We start from the raw sequence: 20,953 nt of genomic DNA, 5'->3' as shown, positions 1-20,953 counted from the left end.
ACAAAAACTGTAAAAACAAGAGTATTCCTGTAGGAAGTTACCCCCTATCTGCCTGCTCTGGCATATTCAGCTTTTTAAAGTTTTGAAGAAAAGGGTGGTGGGGAATTCCTAGCCTTGTTTTTCCGTTGCGTGTGCACAGATGTGTCTGTTAGTCGCAGGCTGGACTGGTTTTTGATGCAATCTGTCAAATACTAAAATTTGCCCAATATTAATATAAATACCAAGATCTCCAAATACTGGTAGCAAAGAGACCCACAATTCCCTAGGTATGGGGAATTCATGACTTTAGAGCACAGAAATTATAATATTAGTAACACAGTGCTGGGATCCATTTCATTTATTCATTCATTTGCATTATTTATATCCCACCTTCCTCACTGAGACTCAAGGCAGATTACACACTGTGGATCAATACAGTCAGTTTCAAAGACATTTCAATAAACAATGAAATAGGGTATATAAATGTGGATTTGGAAAGATAACTAGTATCATTGCACAATAGGGGGAATCTTCAGAATTCTTGGCTGGCAGAGCTCATGTTTCTAACACAATAAGAACCAAGTGGCCAGGTAATTAAATGGAAGAATTTGATAGCTTTTGGTGAATACTTTTTCTCCTTTTTCTAGAGTTAGACAGCTTTAACTAATGAGTTTTGTTCACTGGCCCTGCAGGAGGCAAAGATCTAGCTAGGCAGCCTCAGGATGTCTAGAGAAGCAGCTGGTATGGCAAGTGGGCCAGCAGTTTTCCCCAGTTATAGGGAAAGGAGCACCAGCCTGTGACATCATCAGCCAGTGCCTTGCCTATCTCCACATTGCAGAGCCACAGCCAAAGCTCCAGGGAAGCCCTGGATGGGCTGGGGAAGAGCCCAGGTGGGCAGGCAGCATCATTGGGGGAGGGGCAATGGGCCCAACCCAAATTGAGGGATGGCACAACCAAAGAGAAGCATAGGCCTAGAGAAAGGCCTGGTGGTACTTCAACCCCTGACCTTGGTTGCCATGCATGTCTTGGGGGCAGGGCTAGGTAGGTAGGGCTGGAGCTAATCAAGGGAGAGAGGGGTGGCTCCAGCAACCAGGCTGGTGAGGAGGAGGAGTGCCAGGCCAGTACTCTGAAAGGCCTGGGCTCCTGGGAACAAGGCAAAAGGGACAAAGGTTCCCTTCCTGTGATCTTCCAGTCTGAGGCTTGGAGAGGCCTGGGTGACAGGGCTCTATGGATGGGAGCAAGGCATTGACTCCTCCTGAGGAGGTGCCTCGCACCACTTAAACATAAAGTAAGGATATAATTGAAACGTTTGGTTAATGAGAGGGAGAGGCTGGTAGCTATATATTTCTATACAGGACATCTTCCTGGCTCTTTGCAGGTCGCTATTTTTTAACTCTTCCTAGTCACAAATCCATTATAATCAAACATCCTCTCCAAGAGGTGCAGTTGGTGAGACATCGCCCTCTCAGTTTAGAGTGGGATCTTCCTTGGCTTTAATTTCTCAGCTCTGCATCCAATACATGTGCAGCTGTATGAATTCATAATTGTTTTTCTGATTTTCTTTTTGCTGATGCTTCTTGCACATATATTAAAGCACTAAGGCAGGGGTCCTCAACCTTTTTGAGCCCGTGGCACCTTTTGAATTTTGGAAGTGGTGGCCATAACCTCAAAGTGCCTATCAACAGAAGATGGATCCAACCACACTCACTCAGGAAGCCCAAGTACAGGAGACAAGTAGAGTCATTTTAAAACTTCATTGGGAAAGAAGAGTGAGAAAGAAATCAGTGTTTCAGAGGTAGAGGCCATTAAAATATTTGAATTTGCACAGCCAATGGTCAATCAGAAGCCCTGCTGACAGGAGCCCCAACTGACCCCACCTGCTTTCTAAAAACATTTGGGCACCAGGAAAGGTGTTAATGGGTGCTATGTTGGGGGTGCCTGCATTAAGGCAATCCAAGAGATCTGCTTTTGTCTTTTTAAATTTTTTGTAATGGGTGTTAAAGTTCTGGGCTAAATAGTGCATGTTTTCTGCTGTTGGTAGTTATTTCCATTTGAGCAGGATTTCAATTACATGGTAGCTAGTCAAAACCCTCTCTGGTGGCCCTAATACTCCGTGCTTTTCTTTCAGTGGGACTTATTCCTTTTCTTACTTCATGGCATTGTTGAGTATGGTTTAATGGCAGATACGGAGATACAACACTGTTTGCATGGCCTCCAAAAATTCCCATGGCCTGCAGTAAGTATTTGTACTTTGAGATGTGTTTCTTATTGTGGTAGTTTAACTGTTCCATAAAACTTCACTAGATTCTGGAGTTTGAAGTAGGAGTGTGCGCTTCAGATTTCCGATTTGGGAAAAATACCCGGATTGGACCTGATTTGCAGGATTTCTGAAACGGCCCCAGCGTACAGGGGCCGTTTTGGAAACCCTGAATCAAAGATTCCTGAAGCTATTTGTGTAGCTTTGGCTCAAGGGGTTGAAATGTCCCTTTCCATGCCGCTGCACAGCGGGAGAGAGAGGGACATTAAAAACCGCCAATCAGCTGTTTGTCAGGGGTTTCCCTGACAAGTGGCTGAGTGCAGCCTGCCGAGATTAAATGCCCCTCTCCCTGCTGCTGTGCTTCTGGTGCACACCCCTAGTTTGAAGTTGAAAACTGAAGTGTGGGAGGTGAAGGAGGCATGGACGGTAGGCTTGTGATTGATGCCTGCAACTTTTTTCTATTATTTTTATTGGCTTGATTATTTAAAGAACCATTAGATTATGTTGGGGGGTGAACCCCTCCAGAATTTGTTCACTTTCTTTATGAAACGTGGGGTGTGTGTGTGTGTCTTTATAGAACAGTCAGGAGTAGGTTCCCACCAAATTTAGTGAAGTTTGGTTGAAAAATGACCCCTCCAGCCGACTGGATAGTCCCTGGATTTTCCTATAGAAGACAATGGCTGAATTTTACCAAATTTTTCCTGAAAAGCAGGAGGAACACATAAATGTAAAAACCCCAGGGGAAAAGCACAGTGTCTTTGGAAAGCTGCCAGCTTTTGTCCTGTCCTATTATGAACAATAATGGCAGAAAAATTCATATTTCTGATAACTAAAGAATTAAGTAAATTCTTGCACAGGTTAAGTAGGTTTAATTGTTCTCTGTGTTTTTGCTGTCGCAGGACTTTTCCAAGGAACTAGAAGCTCTGTTAAGAATATTCATTTCTGAGAACTACATTGAAGAACCAAAGGCTATGCCTTGTGAATTGCTGGAACAATCTAGAGGAGCAGTGGCAGCACAAAGCTAGCATAGGCATGAAGCTTCAGAGCAGCTGGTATTGTTCATTAATGCCTTGGGTATGGTTACAGTCAGACATTAATTTGGGAGCTCCATGTTGTTCTCTAAGTGACATCTAGATGTTAAAACATTCACTGTTGAGAGCCCTTTAAAGCACCTTAATGGGAATTGCAAAATCACATCTGTTTCTGTGTTGAAAGCAAATGGCTTAGTGCCCACAAATTGGCGATAGAATCTGTACAGCTGTGCAATCACAGCTGGAAGGGTGGATTCCTAAATGTGTGCGATTCTCCCTTGAAGAGAATTCTCTTGTTTTAGTAAAATCCATGTGTGGCCTTGAGAGGCAAATCCCAATGTGAAACTGATATTCATTAGTTATCAAGCACTCATGGTTGAAAAGTTTTAAATTACCTCCTTTCAGAAGTTCGGATCATGTTTTGAAAATACTGCCATTGTTTCAGAAATCAAATGTTAACTTGTTCATGTCTTTAAAAAAAAGATGGGGTGCCTCAAAAAGTATACCTTTTGTATTTGGAATTTTCTAATAATATGGAAACTTTTATTTTGTATTGGGAAAACAGTATTAAGCAGAAGCATTTAGTTAAGTGTAATTATGAACTGTGAATTGCTTGCCAATTTAAAATATATACTGCAAAGATTTGCTTGTTTGTTTTCTTTTTTAACCTTTGGATCTTCAATTCAGCTCCTCCTTACATTTCCTTAAACTTATACTTCAGGAGGGCTCTGGTCACAACCAACACACTTTTTTCACCTCCACACAGCACTTAAGGTGTTCTCTACTTTACTCAGGCTAACACCTTTTGTGTGTGGGGAGGGGGGAGAGAGAGAGAGCTATATATTGCTGCCTCCCTGGCTCCCACAAAGGCTCCCACTTAGCAGAGATTGCTGCCATCAAAGGCTTTTTCCTTAAACCTCCTCAGTTTCACTGGTAATATAGGAAGGCTTGTTATAGATGGTAATGTGGCAGAACATTCAGCACATAGGTGGTTGTAAGGTAAAAAGGGGGCCTTTTTTCTTACACAAAATTAGAATTTATTCATAAGTACATGAGTGTGATGGTTGCAGAGTTTTGATAAGCGTATTGGTTTCAAATCTTTCTTAAGCTTGGTGATTTCAGAAATAATTGTTTTCTCAAAGGTAAATTCACAGACTCAGTCACGCAGACTATAACTTTCCACACATATCTTAACTAACAGACTAAACTCTCATATCTTCCACACAGATGTAGATTCGCCACATAGCTTGCTTGACCTAGAAAGAATCATCTCTCAGATATATGCACAGACTGACCTGGGTACACACAGTTTGCCTGACTTAGACAGAATCTTTTGTCTGAAACACCCACAGACAGACTGAAAACCTCTTCCCTCAGCACACTCATTAGAAACTGCAGCTCGCTTTGCCCTGTAGGGTACAGCTACTGGCCAATCAGAGCAGACTCCTTTCACCAATCCAGCCACCTGCTTTCTTTTTAAAGGAGCCTTCATTTAACAAATAATAAACCTACAACAACAGATAAAAATCTTACATTAACAAGCAGAAATAAAATCCCAACTGTTTAGATGCAGAACATTACATAATAGTTTAAATACAAAAGAATGTTCTAATATGTTAACAGCCTGAAACCAATTATTTTTCTGGGGTGGTAACTTCAGTAGGGCTGTGCGCTTCGGGTTTTGCTTCGGGTAAAGTTACCTGAAGCAACCCGATTCGGAATGCTTCGGTGTTCCCCGAAGCAAAGCTTTCCGAAGCATTCGGAAATGCTTCGGAAAGCTTCAGGCTTGTTTAAGGGGCCCCACCGCTGCTTGCCCTTTAAACATTAACCCCCCACCTCCCCCACCACCTACCTTGTGGTGGCTCCAGGCTAGCTCCTCTGCTGCCGCCGCCTGAGCCTGTGGGGTGGTGGGGAAGGGTGAAGCTGCCTCCTCCGGCCCGTCCTGCCCCTCAAATGGTCGCGGCGTGCTGGCGCCGCGGTGGCCATTTGAGGGGCAGGAAAGGCCGGAGGAGGCGGAGAAAGCCCTTCCTGCCCCTCAAATGGCCGCCGCGGTGCCGGCTGGCCGCTCCAAATCAGTATGCTCCAAATCTTCATGCAGCATACCGAGGAGCCGGCTGGCTCCAGGCCACACAGCCTTGTGCCACCGCTGCCGCCCAGCTGATAATGCAGGTTAGTGGTTGGAGGTTGGAGGGATCTCCCCAGGAGGTGTGGGGGTGGAGGGGTTGCCCCAGGGAGGGTGGGTGGTTGTGGTGGTGAGGAGTTTCCCCCCCCCTCGCTTCAGTATGCTCCAAATCTTCACGGAGCATACCAAAGTGATTCCCGAACCCCGAAGCGGCTTGCCGCTTCAGATTTTGGGGTATTCCTAATCGGTTTCCCGCTTCGGGATACCGAATCTACCCACCCCTGCACAGCCCTAATCTTCAGCTTGTTTTCTCTAGGATGCTTCTTCCCCAAGTATGTTGTAGACTTGCATTTAAAGGATCTGTCAGCACATAACAGACTCTTAAAACAGTTTTTAGTGCTTGGCTCTGAGTTTCTTATAGGCTGTAGTTCTCTTTCTTCCTATTTCCCTCAACACATTAAAATATTTTCATTCAGAATCCTGCTTTGATTTCATGATTAAAGTAAGAAATAGTTAATTTGTGCATGACATACAAGGAGCTCGCTTTTTCTTCTTGCTGCTTATACCTGATGCAAGACATATTTCATGAAAAGACTTGTAGGTGAGGTAATCAGTTTAGTCTTTGAGTATAATTTTGATCCAAGAATTGGATTTTGTGTGAAATGATAAACACATGCCGTTGTTAAGTCCAGTAGCAGTAAGTTTGTTACACAAAATTTGTTTTAACTGTTCCATGTGGATTTATATATGTGTGCAGGGATGAACAGACAAGAGTCCAGGCAATAGTTTTTTATGATTAAAGATATCTGAACAGTCTATAGAAAAGTTGAGAAAGGAATATGAAAACTTAATTTGTTGAAAAGTAAATTAGCTTGAGTGCATAAAGGACAGGCATAAATGCCATAGTTGTTTTTAATACACAATATCTAAAACAGGTAAGAAAACACTACTTTCATCCATTTCCATATTTAGAAATTTATTGTGAGGATATGAAAATAGCAATCTTGGTTAAAAGCAGATATGAGCTAAAGATATGGTATATAGTAATTTGAGTAAAAGATTTCACAGAAAATAATTTTGCCCTATTTTAATAGACTGCTCTTCCATTCTAGGCATTTACAGGTACCATAGTGTTATATTTGCAAAAGAAAATATTTTATAAATAGTACTTTTAAAGTATCAGTTATTTCTAAAAAGCATACATTAATTGAATACCTGTAAAAATAATAACTAGCTTCAGCATATAAAACCATTTCAAAACAAGTATATATAAATAAATTAATTTGTGAACATAGAAAAAACAATTGTATGCATTTATAAAAATAAACATCTGATGCACTGTACAATAAGACATTATCCTTCAATAGGCACCATCTGTATTAAGAGTAGAGTCTTCTTGGATGTTGTTCCTGCTAAAGTGTTTTGATTCATTAACAGAGTGCCATGTCCCAAAAAAAGGGGGGGGGTAGCTGCTCACTGGATATATTTTCTGAAATACTTCTCTGATTCGCATATTACAGTGTGTCCACTGCTGGTACTCTGGGTAGTTTATCAAATTGTCCTTCCCAGCCCCCGAAACAAGCAAGTGATCCAGAGGACTGGGTGTTGAAAATGACCTCATGGGATTTTCACTTTACAATAATTTGGTTCAGCCATGCTTTACTAAGCCTAATCATTAAATATAGTTTCTGTGCTTTGAATTCTCAACAGATAGATGCTTACCATTTGGGCTAACAGCCTGAGCTTCAGCATGTTTACTCAAAAGTAAAATTTACTGCATTGAATACTTACTCCCAAGCAAAAGTTCACAGGATAGGTTGTGCTAATAGTTACTTATAATCTCTAGCTCAATTATTTGTGAATTGTGGAAAACTAACTTATTCTTACTGAAAACAGCCTCCTTTGGTGGGCAGGCATCTGCAGCAACTCTGTCTTGCAGTACTCATACATGGCTCCAAAAGAGTGGCTTCTAGGGAAGGATGAAAACCCTGGGTATCCCATACATGGCTCTTTGCAGCTTATACTTGGCAGCTATTTGTTTAATGCACCAATGATACTATATATTTCTCATCTTTCCTTCTACTGCCTTCAGTCTGTTCTGTTGCGAGAAAAGATGAGTAAAGTTTATCTCACTATGACCCCATTACCTACTCACTTCTACTATTGGATACCATAAGAAAAGTAGTTTATTACTGACTATTTCCACTGTTACAGGAAAGCTGTAAATAAGTCAGGAGCAGTTAATGGCTCCAGTAAAACCACTAACCTTAACTGCTAATTAACAAGAGCACGGTGGCAGAAAATGATGCAGTAGCTATTAAATAACAGGATGTCTATACTAGGCCTCTAAAAGTCTATTTTTAGAAACAACGTGAAACAAATAGCTTACATCTTCACATGAATAAAACATGCTATGAGATACTTGTTTATAGTGGGAGAGGTGTCATGATTGTACTAATTCATTATAAACAGAATTACAAAACAAATTTTATTTGATATAATCAAGTATGATTTGTTGCAATAAACCCAATCTTAAGGAGTAGCAAAACTGCAAAAAAGCAGTTGTGTCATGGAGGGAATGGGTTTTGTGAAATACTAATAAGCCTAGATGAGAGAAAGTTATGTGGCATTATAAATAGGGACTTCAAGCACATAGTGGAGTGTGAAGGAGAACACACACTGACCCCAGACCAGTTCCAGCCTCCTGGTGGTCAGCAGGTTTGCACTGCTTTAAGATTATTTTTGCGATTCTGAAGTCCTAGAAACCTGCTGCTCTTACAAAGAACTGGGACTCTCTTGGATACACCAGCTGCTGCGCTCCATTCCATGATTCACCTAGCTGTTACCATTATGCTCATGTTTTACAGCTATGAATTTGGTTTATCCAGTTCCAACCACTTCGACTTTGTGTTGCTGAGATTCTGGAACAGAACTTTGTCTTTTCTACCTGAGTCATGTTTGTGTTTCCAACTAAGAGTAAGTAGCAACCCAGCTGATGCTGCTTCATCAGAGCCATAACTAACACAGCTTCGTAAAAGTCAGCATATCCTTGCTTCATCGTGAAATGGATCTTATTTAACCAGCAGACCGACTAGGTACAATGATTACATTAATCCTTAGTTTGCAAGCATCCTTTTGCAAAGGCCATTACAGTAGCTTTGCTGTAATGGTGAAGGACTAAAAAGAACCTCAAACCTACTGCCTCTAAATTCAAGTTTAGATCAGTGTCTTAGTGCTCCTTCACTCTTCCAGCAGATTGAAGACTTTTTCAGTTTAAAACTGCAGATGCTTACATGCTTTTGTCTGTCAACATTGGTGATTTTTAAGTCAGTCTTGCTTGATCATAGTTTCTGTAGAGACTACGATTCTCCAAAAGATTGAACAGGAAGGCATGACCAAGGCCCTCAAAATGTAAATACTTCAATAAAAGTTTGATTTTTGGATTCCTGTTTCTAAAGCAGGTGCTCTGTTGTGCAGTTCATTTAGCAGTTCTAGGAAAGCTTGCTTCCAGTTCTGAAGCCAACTAGTAAACTAAAATCCTGGCACTGGCAGTATTTACATTTTGTTGACAAATCAGTTTCTGTTATCAGTATTCCATGCATGCTTAACCAGCAAGAAAGTGAGCTAGTCTGGCTATCACCAAAGGCTGCCGCTTGGCAACAGAGCTCAGGAGCCTTGCGGGAATGGCTGGGGCACCAAGATCAACCTGAAGAAACCGAAGAAAGATTTAGTCAGTAGAGTTTGGCAACTGCAAGTGCTTTTGAAGAATTCTATCAAGAGAAGAATGAATCATGCCTGGAGAAAATAGTTGCAAGTGAGAAAATCTAGATTTGTATATTCCTGCTCTCTCTTTTTTTAAATTCTTTCAAAAAAGCTGCATGTTCACATTTATTCTATTGGTAAGTTATTCATGATAACAGAAAGAATAAAATTATTTACAAAGCTGCTAAAGCTGAACAGTTTTAGAGACCAAAGGTTCTGGAGTAGGATTCAGACTAAATGGGCAGTTTCCACTGATTCCTCCTACTTGTTACAAACTCTGCTGTCATTCCACAGGGTATCCCCCTATCTCCCAGAAGCAGCATTTCATGGAGATCAACGGGGGCAGGAAAGTTCCATTATGCCACTGCAAAATTTAGTCTGAATCCAACTCCTGACTAGGGATGTGTGCTAAAAAACAAACAAACCCTTGGTATTTTTTCAGAATCAGTTATCAGAAATCCAATAAATATCGGTATTCCTAATATTTGGGTCCAAAAATACCAGTTTAGTATTGGAATTTGGGGGAGAATCTGAATATATTTGGTTCCATTATTCTTTATGAGGGAAACTTTCCTGGGGACTGGAGGGGCCATTGTCCAAACAACCTACACCACAGTTGCAGCAGATATACTCTCCACTAAAGATCCCACAAGTTTCAAGTGAATTGGACCGTGGGGGTCCAATTCTATGGGCCACAGAACAAGGCACTCACAGCTGCTCTCCATTGTTTCCTGTGGTGGTGGTGGAGAATCCAAGGCTTTCTGTAGGGAACAGAAGCTTTAGCCAAACCATCACACAAGAGCAACCAGTGGCCAAAAGCCTCTCAGTGCAGTCAGAACCAATAAAAACCAATGTCAAACCAGAGAATCCCAGCAGAACCAACTGAAGCAAGGGAGAGTGTGGTGAACTCAACAGAACCAGTGTCATTCACAGAAGCTAAGCAGAACCCACGCCAAATGTTGTAACACAACAGAATCAACATCAAATCAGAAAATACGAGCAGAACCAACCTGATTCAAGCCTGTAATTATCACAGGCAGTCAGAGCAGCCAATGGCAAGCAAGACACAGACAGTAGTAATGTCACAAGAAAGGTCTCAGAAAGCAAGACTTGTTCTCTATCCACCCAGACCCAGTAAAGAAAAAATATAACATCAAAGTGTAACAGCTTGCATTCGCTTCTTTTTATGTACTTCTGTGGATTCTGCTTGTTTTCATACATTGACACATCCATGTCATTCGTTTTTTACTTTCCCTAACAGTTCTCTCTCTTTTTCCAGTGATATTAGTAGAGTTTTTCTTCTTTCTGAGAATGGCCAAGAGCAACATTTTTGGTACTATTCTTGTTAAAACTTTTTGTACAGAATTGTGTCAAGTGCTAGAGTGTGCTGGCCAGAGGTTGGGGTTTGGTGGGGGAGTGATTCCAGTTTGGAATGTGGATTTTCTATAGTAGCCAGTCAAGTAACTTCCTGCTGTTTTTCTACCTAAGTTTTAAGTCTTGGGGGAAGTGCGTTTCTCCTCCTCCCCAACACAGAGAGGATGCAGGCACAAAAACGTGCTCACTTCATTCTGTCAAAAAGGGGAGGTATGGGGTGGAACAGCTGAGCTGCTTTCCCCCTCCTCCACCTCTGCTGGCAGGGTGTCCCTCCTGGCCTGCATATGCTCCATACAGAGCCCGTCTCTCAAGCTGTTTTGCTGGCTGGGCCATTCAGTGAGGCTGTCCCTGGTGTGCAGGTTCCCATTAGAGATCAGCTATCTCCAGAATGGGAATTATCTTGTGGGGTTCCACAGGGCACAATCCTATCTCCCATGTAATTCAACCTCTCTGTAAAGCCTTTAGGAGAACTCATTCGCAGCTATGGAGTGGGATGTCATCAATAGGCAGATATATCTCACTATCCACGTTACCACAGGATGCAGTAGAAATCTTGGGAGTCTAGGGGCTATACTGGATCCAGCGCTACTACTAGAAAAGCAAGTTAAGGCAGCCACAAAAAATGCTTTCTACAACTTCATTCTAGCCTGGAAGATGGCTTCCTATCTCGACATGGCTGACCTGGCCACCTGGATCCATGCTATGGTAACATCAAGACTTGACTATTGTAATGCACAATACATAGATCTCCCATCTAAGTTAACTAGGAGACTCCAGTTGGTACAAAACACTGTGGCTCGGCTGTTATGAGGAGCAAGCAGGAACATTAATATCACTCCCATCCTGCAGTCACTCCATTGGTTACCTATCACATACAAGGCTCTTCACAGCCTTGGTCCGGCATACCTAGGGGACCGTCTCTCTCCCTATGTCCCTTCACGGCACCTTTGCTCATCTGAACAGGGTCTCCTGCAGGTGCCACCCTGCACATGGGTAAAATCAACAGCTGCCTGTAAACGTGCATTCTTTGTGGTGGCCTACATCCTATGCTTGAGGAAGTCAGGAGAGCCCCCACTCTCCTGGCCTTCTGCAAATGATGCAAAACTGAATTATTCAAAAGGGCTTTTTAGACAAATAGGAGGGTTGTATTGTAGGGAGATGATCTCAAAGAGATGCTTCACTAACGAGTTAGGGACCATAGACTTCACCACTATGTTGCCTTACATACTATCTATTGCTTTAAGTATGTGCTCCTATGTACTACCTGTTGCTTTCAGTATGACCCTACTGGGTAGTTCTATGTTGTCTAATGTCAGGCCTAGAATTGTTTATGCTCTGTTTCAGCATTTCCTCAACTTGCTAATGTTATGTTTTTGTAAACTTGCATTTATTTACTCTACAGCATTGTTTATTGAAACGTCCTTGATATTGACTGTGCTGATCTCAAACTATGTAATCCTCCTTGAGTCTCAATGAAAAAGGTGAACTATAAATGAAATAAATAAATGGTCACTTAAGATATAGATCCTGAGCTGGGTGAGAAGTTCCAGATGGGACTTAATACATCCTTGGAGCTTTTGTGCCAGGGCACACAATGTTGATGTCAAGTCTGCAATGTTGATGCCAAGTCCTGTGCATGGGTTCAGAAAGGTGGCCATCTTCCCCTGAAGAATTGGGATCACGGCAACGACCAGACCCAGGCTCACTGAGTCAAATGAGAGCATCATGGTCAAGTCCTTAAACAGCTTAAGGACCTTCATCATCTGGGAGATAACAGTCTTTTTGGCTAAATGGACTCAACAACTAGGGTATCCCACTTAAGGCTGCAATATAGTTTTTTTTCCTGTGGTCTGTTGATTGTTGACTACAGACTCTTTACAGGGCAACCTCCTGTTTTGTCCTACTAGTTGAAAAAGAGTTTCCTTTGCCTTTTCAGTCTTAGTTGATCCACATTTTACTGATTGCTCAGTGTTTTCACTTTCACAGTTGAAGTTCTGTGTTCTTATATACCTGTATGTGTCACCTTGGCAGAATGTGGTCTTCAGTTTAAGTTTCACACTTCATGGGATACCCAAATTTGTTTTCTTCTTTCTTAGACAGAGCATATATGCACCATTTTCATTCTTTCACTGCTCTGTTCTTCCCAGAGGACTCTTATGATGCTGTGACTCTGAGATTTAGTGCCATCTCTGTGGCACTGAGTGCCACACCATCCCACACCACCCTGTGGTGTGGGGGCCATACGGTGTGCCTCCAGGTGGCTCCTGGTCTTCTGCAAAATGACTGTGTCATACAACTACTACTATTTTCAACAAGACTACTAGACCTACCTTACCATTCTTTGTCTTTTGTTTTACTGCAAATACTACATGTCATTGCAATGCATTGCAATTATGTTTCCTCAACTCACTGGTGCCAACTCCTAGATACTCTGATTGAAGGCATGGGCTATTTGGCTTTGCAACATACTGTGATGGTCCATGACCTGCCCTTTTGTTTGCTCCTTTGCTGCCAGGGACCACTGTCATTGGGGAATGCCCTTGCCAATCCACTGGCAAGGCAATCCATTTTTATATTTTATCTCCTGGGTATTTTTGTACAGATTTTTCACACCTGCTTCACTATTTTCATTATTTTGGTGTGGATCGCCTATGTTTTCAGTCCTGCTCATGGCTTTTGCAGTTTTGGTCAGCTCCTTTTCCTGCACTATAGCAGTAGTCTCAGATTTTTTTCTGAGTGGCAATTTCTGCTTCTTGAGTACCATATCTTGCACTTCTAAAGTGGGAAAGTGTCTCTAAGGCTATAGCAGGACTTGGACCCTTCTTCTTGTGCTATCGACTATGTTTGGGACTCAAACACTAAATTTTCTTCTTCCTTACTGGATATCCAATGACATTTAAAGTAGAGGTGTAACCCCTTGTTAACTTTTTGCACCTCCTTGGTTTTTAGTGTACAGCACTTCCATCTGTGGAATGAGGACACTGTGGGTTTCTAACTTATGCACCCATGCACATTCATAGAGTTTTGCAGTGTTAATCTGTCCAATGCCCTGGCCAGGATTCCCTACTACAGGTTGGCTTTCAGCCCTCATGTCTCATAACACTATTAGTTGTATTAGTCATTTAGTCTCCAAGATAGATCTGGCAGTATCCTCACACAACCCTTCCTTTGTGGGTTGGTAGAGACTATCACATTCTCCCTTGAGTCAGTCCCCTATACCTAGCATGGCTCTCCCCACCAGAATGCTGTTTTTTCCTTGCTGCATTCCTGCTTGTATTTTGGCAGGGTCATGTCTTCTGTGCAGTTCCACATGGGATCTGTGCATTCACAGGCCAGCCATGGATTTTCAAAGCTCCTAAAGGTGTGAGGCGTTCACTTAGCCTTTTTGTGTGCTTTACCCCCAGGCACGGCTATAAAAGGTGGAGCAAGTGGCTCCCTCCCTCAGTTTTTTTCCCGCCACTGAAAGGGCACTGTGGCTCAAAGTGGCACTTTGGGAGTCAGCCCAGAAGGGCTCCACTGACTCCAATCAAACAGCCGCAGATAAAGCACTCCAGTGCCCAGAATGGGCGTCCTCAATTCCTCATGCCTCTTCGGCTCCTAGCTCAACTGCTAAGGACTAACTGGTTCCAGATGAGTCTTCGTTAGTTTCACCTTGATGCCAGTCAGAAGAAGATATCATCATTGTTGAACCCAGCTACATCGGATCCTCTGAGTCCATCCAGGGTTCCAAGAACACTTTCCCCAACACCGAGACACCATTCCACTTTGGTTCCATCTCTTTCTGAAGGGGAAATTCTTGACGTCATTGAACCATCCATGGCTTTTCCCCCACTACCACTATCTCATGTACATCCATTCAGAAACTGTAGAAATTCCTCAGTTCCATCTGACAATAATAATCAACGGGAGTCACCATTGTTTCCATTACTCACCTTATAGTTCATCCTACCATCATTATTATGCTTATGTATGAAGGTTCACTGACAATGTATCCAGCTCCTCATTATTTCTCCCACAAGGAAGATCTGCAGATCCATGTCCACTCAATTAAAGTGAAAATCAAAATCCTTGTTGGTTCCCAATACAATCTCAGAAAACTGGAACCAACATTGAATCCTTCTACCCAATCATATGAGACTCCAGTGTTGGTTCCAATTTTGTGCAGGAACCATCCCCATCAGAATTCCTTACTGAGGACTCTCATTTTTGTGAGTGAAGACCTTGGATTATTAAACGAACAGTCAGTTCACATAGCAAAATCCTTGGAAACTGAAGTGAACTGCTCCGCTCCAACCTGTTTGGATCTGGTGTTGAACTCAGAGGCAACAGGTCCTATAGCATTTCCGATCATGCAGGGAATGCTTGATGTTTGGGCCAAGTCAGCTTCGACAGCAGTGACATCAAAAAAGCTGGATAATATATATGAAACCAAGCAAGAAGGGCCAGGATTAGCTTTTACTCACCCCCCAGCTAATTCCATTGTTACAGAGTCCCTTCAAGGGAAAGCTGAGGGCTTTGATTGATAAAGAGCAGAGGAAGCTTGACATACTAGGCAGTAAAGTGTATTCCTTTGCAGCCCTAGCCTTTTGGACTGGAAATTATGAAACTATTATGTCCCGCTACCAGTTGTTCTTATGGGAAAAGATAGGCCCATACTTAAATCTAATCCCCAATGACAAATGAAGGGTAGCCAAGATCACAGGGAGAAGCCCTAAAACTTTCTAAACAAATCAACAAAGCCAGGCACGTTGGTGATTGTTTATCCAGAGCTATAGTGTCTGCTATAGTCATCTGCAGACATGTGTGGCTTAGAACCACAGCACTAGCCCCTCGCTATAGGATGCAGGTAGAAGACTTTCTCTTTGAAGACTCAGACCTGTTCTTGTCTACTACAGATAAGGCACCGAAGAAGATAAAAGATGATAAGGTCACAGCTAGATCCCTTGGTATCACACTTCCCTCCTCAAATTCGTTCAGGCAAAGGTATTCCTCTTAACCTTACCTTCCTTATAACAGGTACCATCAGTTCAGTTCCCGGCTGATGCACACAATGTCCAGAGGCTCTCAACAGTTTTCCTCCTCTAACTCTGTCCAATCCCATAGGAGGTACTTCAGAACCACATCAAAAGATGTTCTCTATCTCCAAAAGACCAATCTGATCGGAATAAGCAGCGCTTTTGATGCCAAACCCCCAATGCTTCACCACACCATCTGTCACTTCCTCTACAGGGAATCTATCATACAGGAGGCTCAGGTGTTGTCCATTGTCAGCAAAGGCTCTTGCCTGGAGTTCAAGACAACTCCTTCAAATATCCCACTTCTATCCAACCCTTCACCTCCTCCCACCTTGATCATAGAGGAAGTGGAGCCATTGCTGGAAAAAGGAGCCATAGAGCCTTTCCATCCAATTGCATGGATGGAGTGTTTTCCTGATATTTCACTATGAACAAAAAGTCAGGGGGGCTCACGTCCCACTTTAAACCTCCGTTCCCCAAACAAATTCAGTTTTTAAGAAGTTTCAAACGTTGTTGTTAGATGTTTTATCTCTGTTGAAACTTCAAGTTCACTACTTTTGTTTTAAAAGATGCGTATTTTCATATTCCAATAAATGTTCAATTTGGAAAATTCCTTCACTTCCAAGGTGGTCTCTCCTCTGTCCCTTGTATCGTTAAGAAGATCATGGCAAGTGTGGTAAGCCACCTCAGAGAAGCCTTGACAATTGGCTTCTTGTGGGTCAAACCAGAGAGTCACTATCTCAACATATATCCCTAGTTCTGAGCATGCTGGACCAACTGGTTCTCAGGGTCAATACAGAAAAAACACTGTTGATTGCACAACAGAGAGTGTTTTTTGTGGGGGCCATCCTAGACTCCTCCCAAGCCATTGCCTTCCCTACTCCCGACAGGATAACAAAATTCCTCATCTTGAACAAGGTCCTTTTGTACAGGCACCAAAGCATAAAACAAATACAAAGACTGTTAGTTTTTATGGCCTCCCTGACTCCGATCATTCCATTTGCCATCATGAGATCTTCTCCAAAACTAGTTTGTCAGAGTGTTCCACCCACACAGCCAGAACTCATACTAGTAGTTCTCTATCCTATGTCTCATCCTCAGGTTCCTGAAGTGATGTAGCAACAAATGGAACCTCCTAGAGGAGACCCCCCCCCCCTTGGCTCCTCTCCAATACAAATCTCAGATGCCTCTCTGTCAGGTTGGGGACTTGTTTTGGGACCAAAGAAGTAAAGGGAGCATCATTCCCTCAGGAATCGTCTATGCATATCAACCTTCTTGGACTCAGGGTGATAAGGTATGCTCCGAAAGATTTTGTACGCCTAGTAGTTGGCAAGAATGTTCAGATATGCATGGACAATACAACTGCCATGCATTACAGATGGGTACAACTTCCCTAGCTCACTCCTAGGAATCTTCACTAATATGGGAGTAGACTATCCAACATTGAGTCAGTCTCTCTGCCATACACATAGCAGGCACGGATTTTCTGGCAGATGCCTTGAATTGGTCAGAAACCCAGAATTACGAATGGGCTATACACACAGAGTTCCTCCGCCCAATCTTCCTGAAATGGGGGCATCTGAACATAGACCTCTTTGCCACATATGTCAACAAGAAGTGTGCACAGTATTGCTCAAGGGCAGGAAAAGGGAAGGGTTCTCTCAGGGACGCCTTTCACATTCCTTGGTCAGGCACCCTCCTGTACGCCCCTGCAGGGAAAGTTCCTCAGCAATCATACTAGCCCCTTACAGTCCGAGGCAGGCCTGATTTGCCACTGTTTCAAACAGCACCAGACAGAATTCACCATTTCCCCCTAATCCCAGACCTGCTTCAGGATGACATGATCCTCCACCATGACCTGGGTACTCTGAAACTCACAGCTTGGTTCATCTCTCCCCTGAATTTTTCCTCCCTGGTCCAAAAGGTCCAATAAGAGGCTAGGAAGCCATCCATCAGGAAATAATTTCTAGACTAATGGAAAATATTTTCTCTTTAGGCTGAAGATAAACTGAACTCTGCCTCTTCCTCATTGCCTTCTGTTCTGCACTATTTGGTCCAGTTAAATGACCAGAGTTTGTCTAATTCCTCCGTTAAAGTTCATCTGAAGGTCATTTCTACCTATCATGACAACATAAATGGAAAATGCCCCTTTGCCCATTTGGAATGCAAGTCCATCCTTAGAAGTCTAACTAACCTATATCCCCCAGCATCTAGGCCTATTCCCCAGTGCAATTCCTCCTTGGTTCTCACATCAATCATGCACAAATCCTTCGAGCCCCTTCAAGATGCTGGCAGCTTAAAACAGCTTTTCTGATGGCCATAACCTCAGCGAAGAGGGTGAGTGAATTGCAAGACCTCAGATCTCATATGCCTTTTATTAAGATGTTCTCAGAGAAGGTTGTTCTCTGTCCAAGCTTCCCTTTTCAGACAAATGTCTCCACTTTTCATATGAACCAGGACACTGTCCTACCTGTCTTTTTTCTGGCACCTCAGGATGGCACAGAGAGACTTTTGCACACTCAGGATGTTAAACGTACCTTATGTTTCTATCTAGACAGGACAGCTCCTTTTTGGAAGGTCCTAATCTCTTTGTGTCATTTAAAGTCTACCTCATTAGCCTTCAAATTCGTCATCCCACTAATCGACTTGTGCAAGGTGGCTGCTACTCAATGTTGTCTACATTCATCAAATGTTATGCCATTGACGTGGACTCCAGACAAGATGCAGCTGTTACCAAACAGGGGGTAATTAGCTTCACAGGGATTGCCAACAACACAGCAAAAAAAGCACGCCCAAAACGGAACCAATTTACCCAATAGTTATAATGAAATTACCAAATGGTTGTAATGAAAATGGGAGTACAATATTGCAAAAGAAGTATCACGTTGCAAAATTACATGCGAAATCAATCATTTCAATGATTGATTTCGCATGTAATTTTGCAACGAGTTACTTCTTTTGCAATATTGTACTCCCATTTTCATTACAACCATTTGGTAATTTCATTATAACTATTGGGTAAATTGGTTCCGTTTTGGGCGTGCTTTTTTTGCTGTGTTGTTGGCAAAAGATGCAGCTGTTGGCAAAGCAGTCCTGAAGAGCCTTTTCCATTAAAGAGGTTGGTCATGGCAGCCTTGCCCCACTGTGTTTCTGCAATGGGAGTCAGCTTTGACTTTTTCCCTGTAGAAAACAATGGAGTGGCTGGGGGTACCTTGTTCAGGGACTCATTGAATTGGGCCCTGAGGTCCAATCTTCTTGAAACTTGAGGTGAGGTCTTTAGAGGGCAGTCAAGAGAAGGTCCCCTGAAAATTTGGTGGAGTTTGCATGAAAAATGCTATCCAGCCTCTGGATAGCCACTAGATATTTTTTCCCTTAAGGAATAATAGAGAGTGGAGGGGCACCTCATAAAATTGGCCCCCAGGGTTCAATCTTCATGAAACTTGGGCGATCTTTAGAGAACACTGAGGAGTAAGTTCCCTCAGACTTTGGTGAAGTTTGCTTGAACGATGACCCTTCCAGCCCACTGGATAGTTCCCAGAATGATTTTCCTATAGAAAACAATGGTCGAATTTTTCAGAAATACCCGAACCGAATTAGAGAATCACTTTGGAATTCAGGGAGTTTTGAATTTTTTCTCAGATTTGGTTAAAAAATCGGATTTACTGGAAAAAAATGTTTGGTGCATAGCCCTAACGTGTACAACTGTTCACACTAGAGAGACTTTTAAAAGGTTCTACTTAAACTAGATCAAAGGCACGCTTATACTTTTAGTATTTTCTTGCAGTTTACAACTTTGGGCAAATGCGTAAGTTCTACACGTGTCTTTCAGTAAGACTTTGCCTATCCGTGTGTTAATTTTTAGAATCCAACAATCTTGTTCAATCCAATCTACTTCATAATCAACAGGGCAGCTCCTATGGATGTTCTGCTGGTGTAAGCACATGCTTTCCTCATCCTCCAGCAGCCTTTTGTGGTCCACAAAAAGGCTTTCCTATGGCTCAGGGACCCTCACCAACAAAGAACTACATAGGGCACAGTACAGTGAGAAGGAAAAACAGGCCTCTCCTCCCCCTCTCTTCCATCACTGGAAAATCCGTAAGATCCAACCCTCTGTTTCTAGATTTGCACAGACTCTTACCTGCACCATGTAGATGACTTTAGTGACGTCTCTTCCATTCACAGTATCTGGTTCTAATATCCACGCACTGGGCAATATCTCTCCTCGTACCATTTCTTTACAAGGGCGAGGCATCGATTCTTCATATACCGACTGGATTGCTAGGATGGACACATTTTCCTGCATACAACATCACATCAAACAGATTATTATAGAAAGTCAATTAGCAATGTGCGTCTTTTCTCTTCTTTCATATTTCCCACTCCTTATTTTAGTAGGTCATTTCAGGGGTCACCATTGAAAGAGTTAACAAAAGAAACCAGCCTATGCATTAATGGGGGAGGGGGGGAAAGCCTGATTAGAGTCACTGGAAATAAAGGACACTGTTTCTGCAAGTTTGCAGATGATGTAAAACTACTCAGGATGGTGAAATTCAAAACTAACTCTGAAGAACTCCAGGAGGATTTCCATAAATTGGGTGAGTGGGCAACAATGTGGCATATGAAATTCAGCATAAGCAAGTGTAAGGTGATGTTCACTGGAACAAAAAAACTTAATTTCAAGAATATGCTAATGGCATCTGAACTTGGTGAGACTGAGAGGGAAAGAGACCTTAAGATCACAGTGGACAGCTGAATGCAAGTATCAACTCACCGTGTGCTGCAGCAGTGAAATATACAAACTATACTGGGGATTATTAGTCATTGAAAATAAAATGGCCAATATTACCACCCCCCTGAATAGATCTATGGTGTGGTCATTTGGAGTACTGTGTGCATTTCTGATCAAAAAGGACATTGCGGAGCTGGAAAATGTACAGAAGAGAGCAACCAGGATGATTAAGGGTTTGGAGCACCTTCCTTTGAGGAAAGGCTGAAGAATCTGGGACTTTTCTTTTTAGAAAAGAGATTTCTAAGGGGAGACATGATAGAGGTTCATAAAATTATGCATGGAGTAGAGAGGATATAGAGAGAGAACTTTTCCTCCCTCTCTTATAACACTAGAACTCAAGGATATCCAATGAATCTGATGGATGGAAGATTCAGGACAGACAAAAGGAAATGTTTTACACAATGAGTGATCAAGACGTGGAATTCACTGCCAAACGATGTAGTGATAGTCAGGGGCAGAAAATTTTAAAAGGAGATTAGATAAATACATGGAGGATATATCAGTAGTGGCTACTAGACATAGTGACTAAAGAGAACCTCCATATTCAGAGGCTGTAAATCTCTGAATACCAGTACCAAGATGCAACTTTAGGGGAAGGCCTCAGCCTCTATGCCCTATAGTTGG

At 42.4% G+C, this 20,953-nt stretch overlaps 2 protein-coding genes across 3 annotated transcripts in view; one reads left to right on the top strand and one right to left on the bottom strand.

Moving 5' to 3' along the window:
* The window catches only part of CDAN1 (codanin 1), a 60,715-nt gene extending 56,803 nt beyond the window's left edge, over positions 1-3,912 (top strand). For both annotated transcript variants that reach the window (XM_054972614.1, XM_054972613.1), the window contains 2 exons: positions 2,108-2,215; positions 3,136-3,912. In XM_054972614.1, coding sequence (XP_054828589.1) covers positions 2,108-2,215; positions 3,136-3,261 — 234 coding nt within the window. In that variant the 3' untranslated portion in view covers positions 3,262-3,912. The remainder of the gene's footprint in view (positions 1-2,107; positions 2,216-3,135) is intronic.
* Positions 3,913-6,354: 2,442 nt separating this feature from the next.
* The window catches only part of STARD9 (StAR related lipid transfer domain containing 9), a 162,407-nt gene continuing 147,808 nt past the window's right edge, over positions 6,355-20,953 (bottom strand). The window contains exons 34-35 of the mRNA XM_054969940.1: positions 19,679-19,837; positions 6,355-9,095 (exon numbers count right to left, since the gene is read on the bottom strand). Of these exons, the coding sequence (XP_054825915.1) occupies positions 8,994-9,095; positions 19,679-19,837 (261 nt within the window). The 3' untranslated portion in view covers positions 6,355-8,993. The remainder of the gene's footprint in view (positions 9,096-19,678; positions 19,838-20,953) is intronic.

Source organism: Eublepharis macularius, chromosome 2 (genome assembly GCF_028583425.1).
Source record: "Eublepharis macularius isolate TG4126 chromosome 2, MPM_Emac_v1.0, whole genome shotgun sequence".
NCBI lineage: Eukaryota > Metazoa > Chordata > Lepidosauria > Squamata > Eublepharidae > Eublepharis > Eublepharis macularius.
Note: the sequence above shows the minus strand (reverse complement) of the source record. Positions and strands in the feature narration are given on the sequence as shown.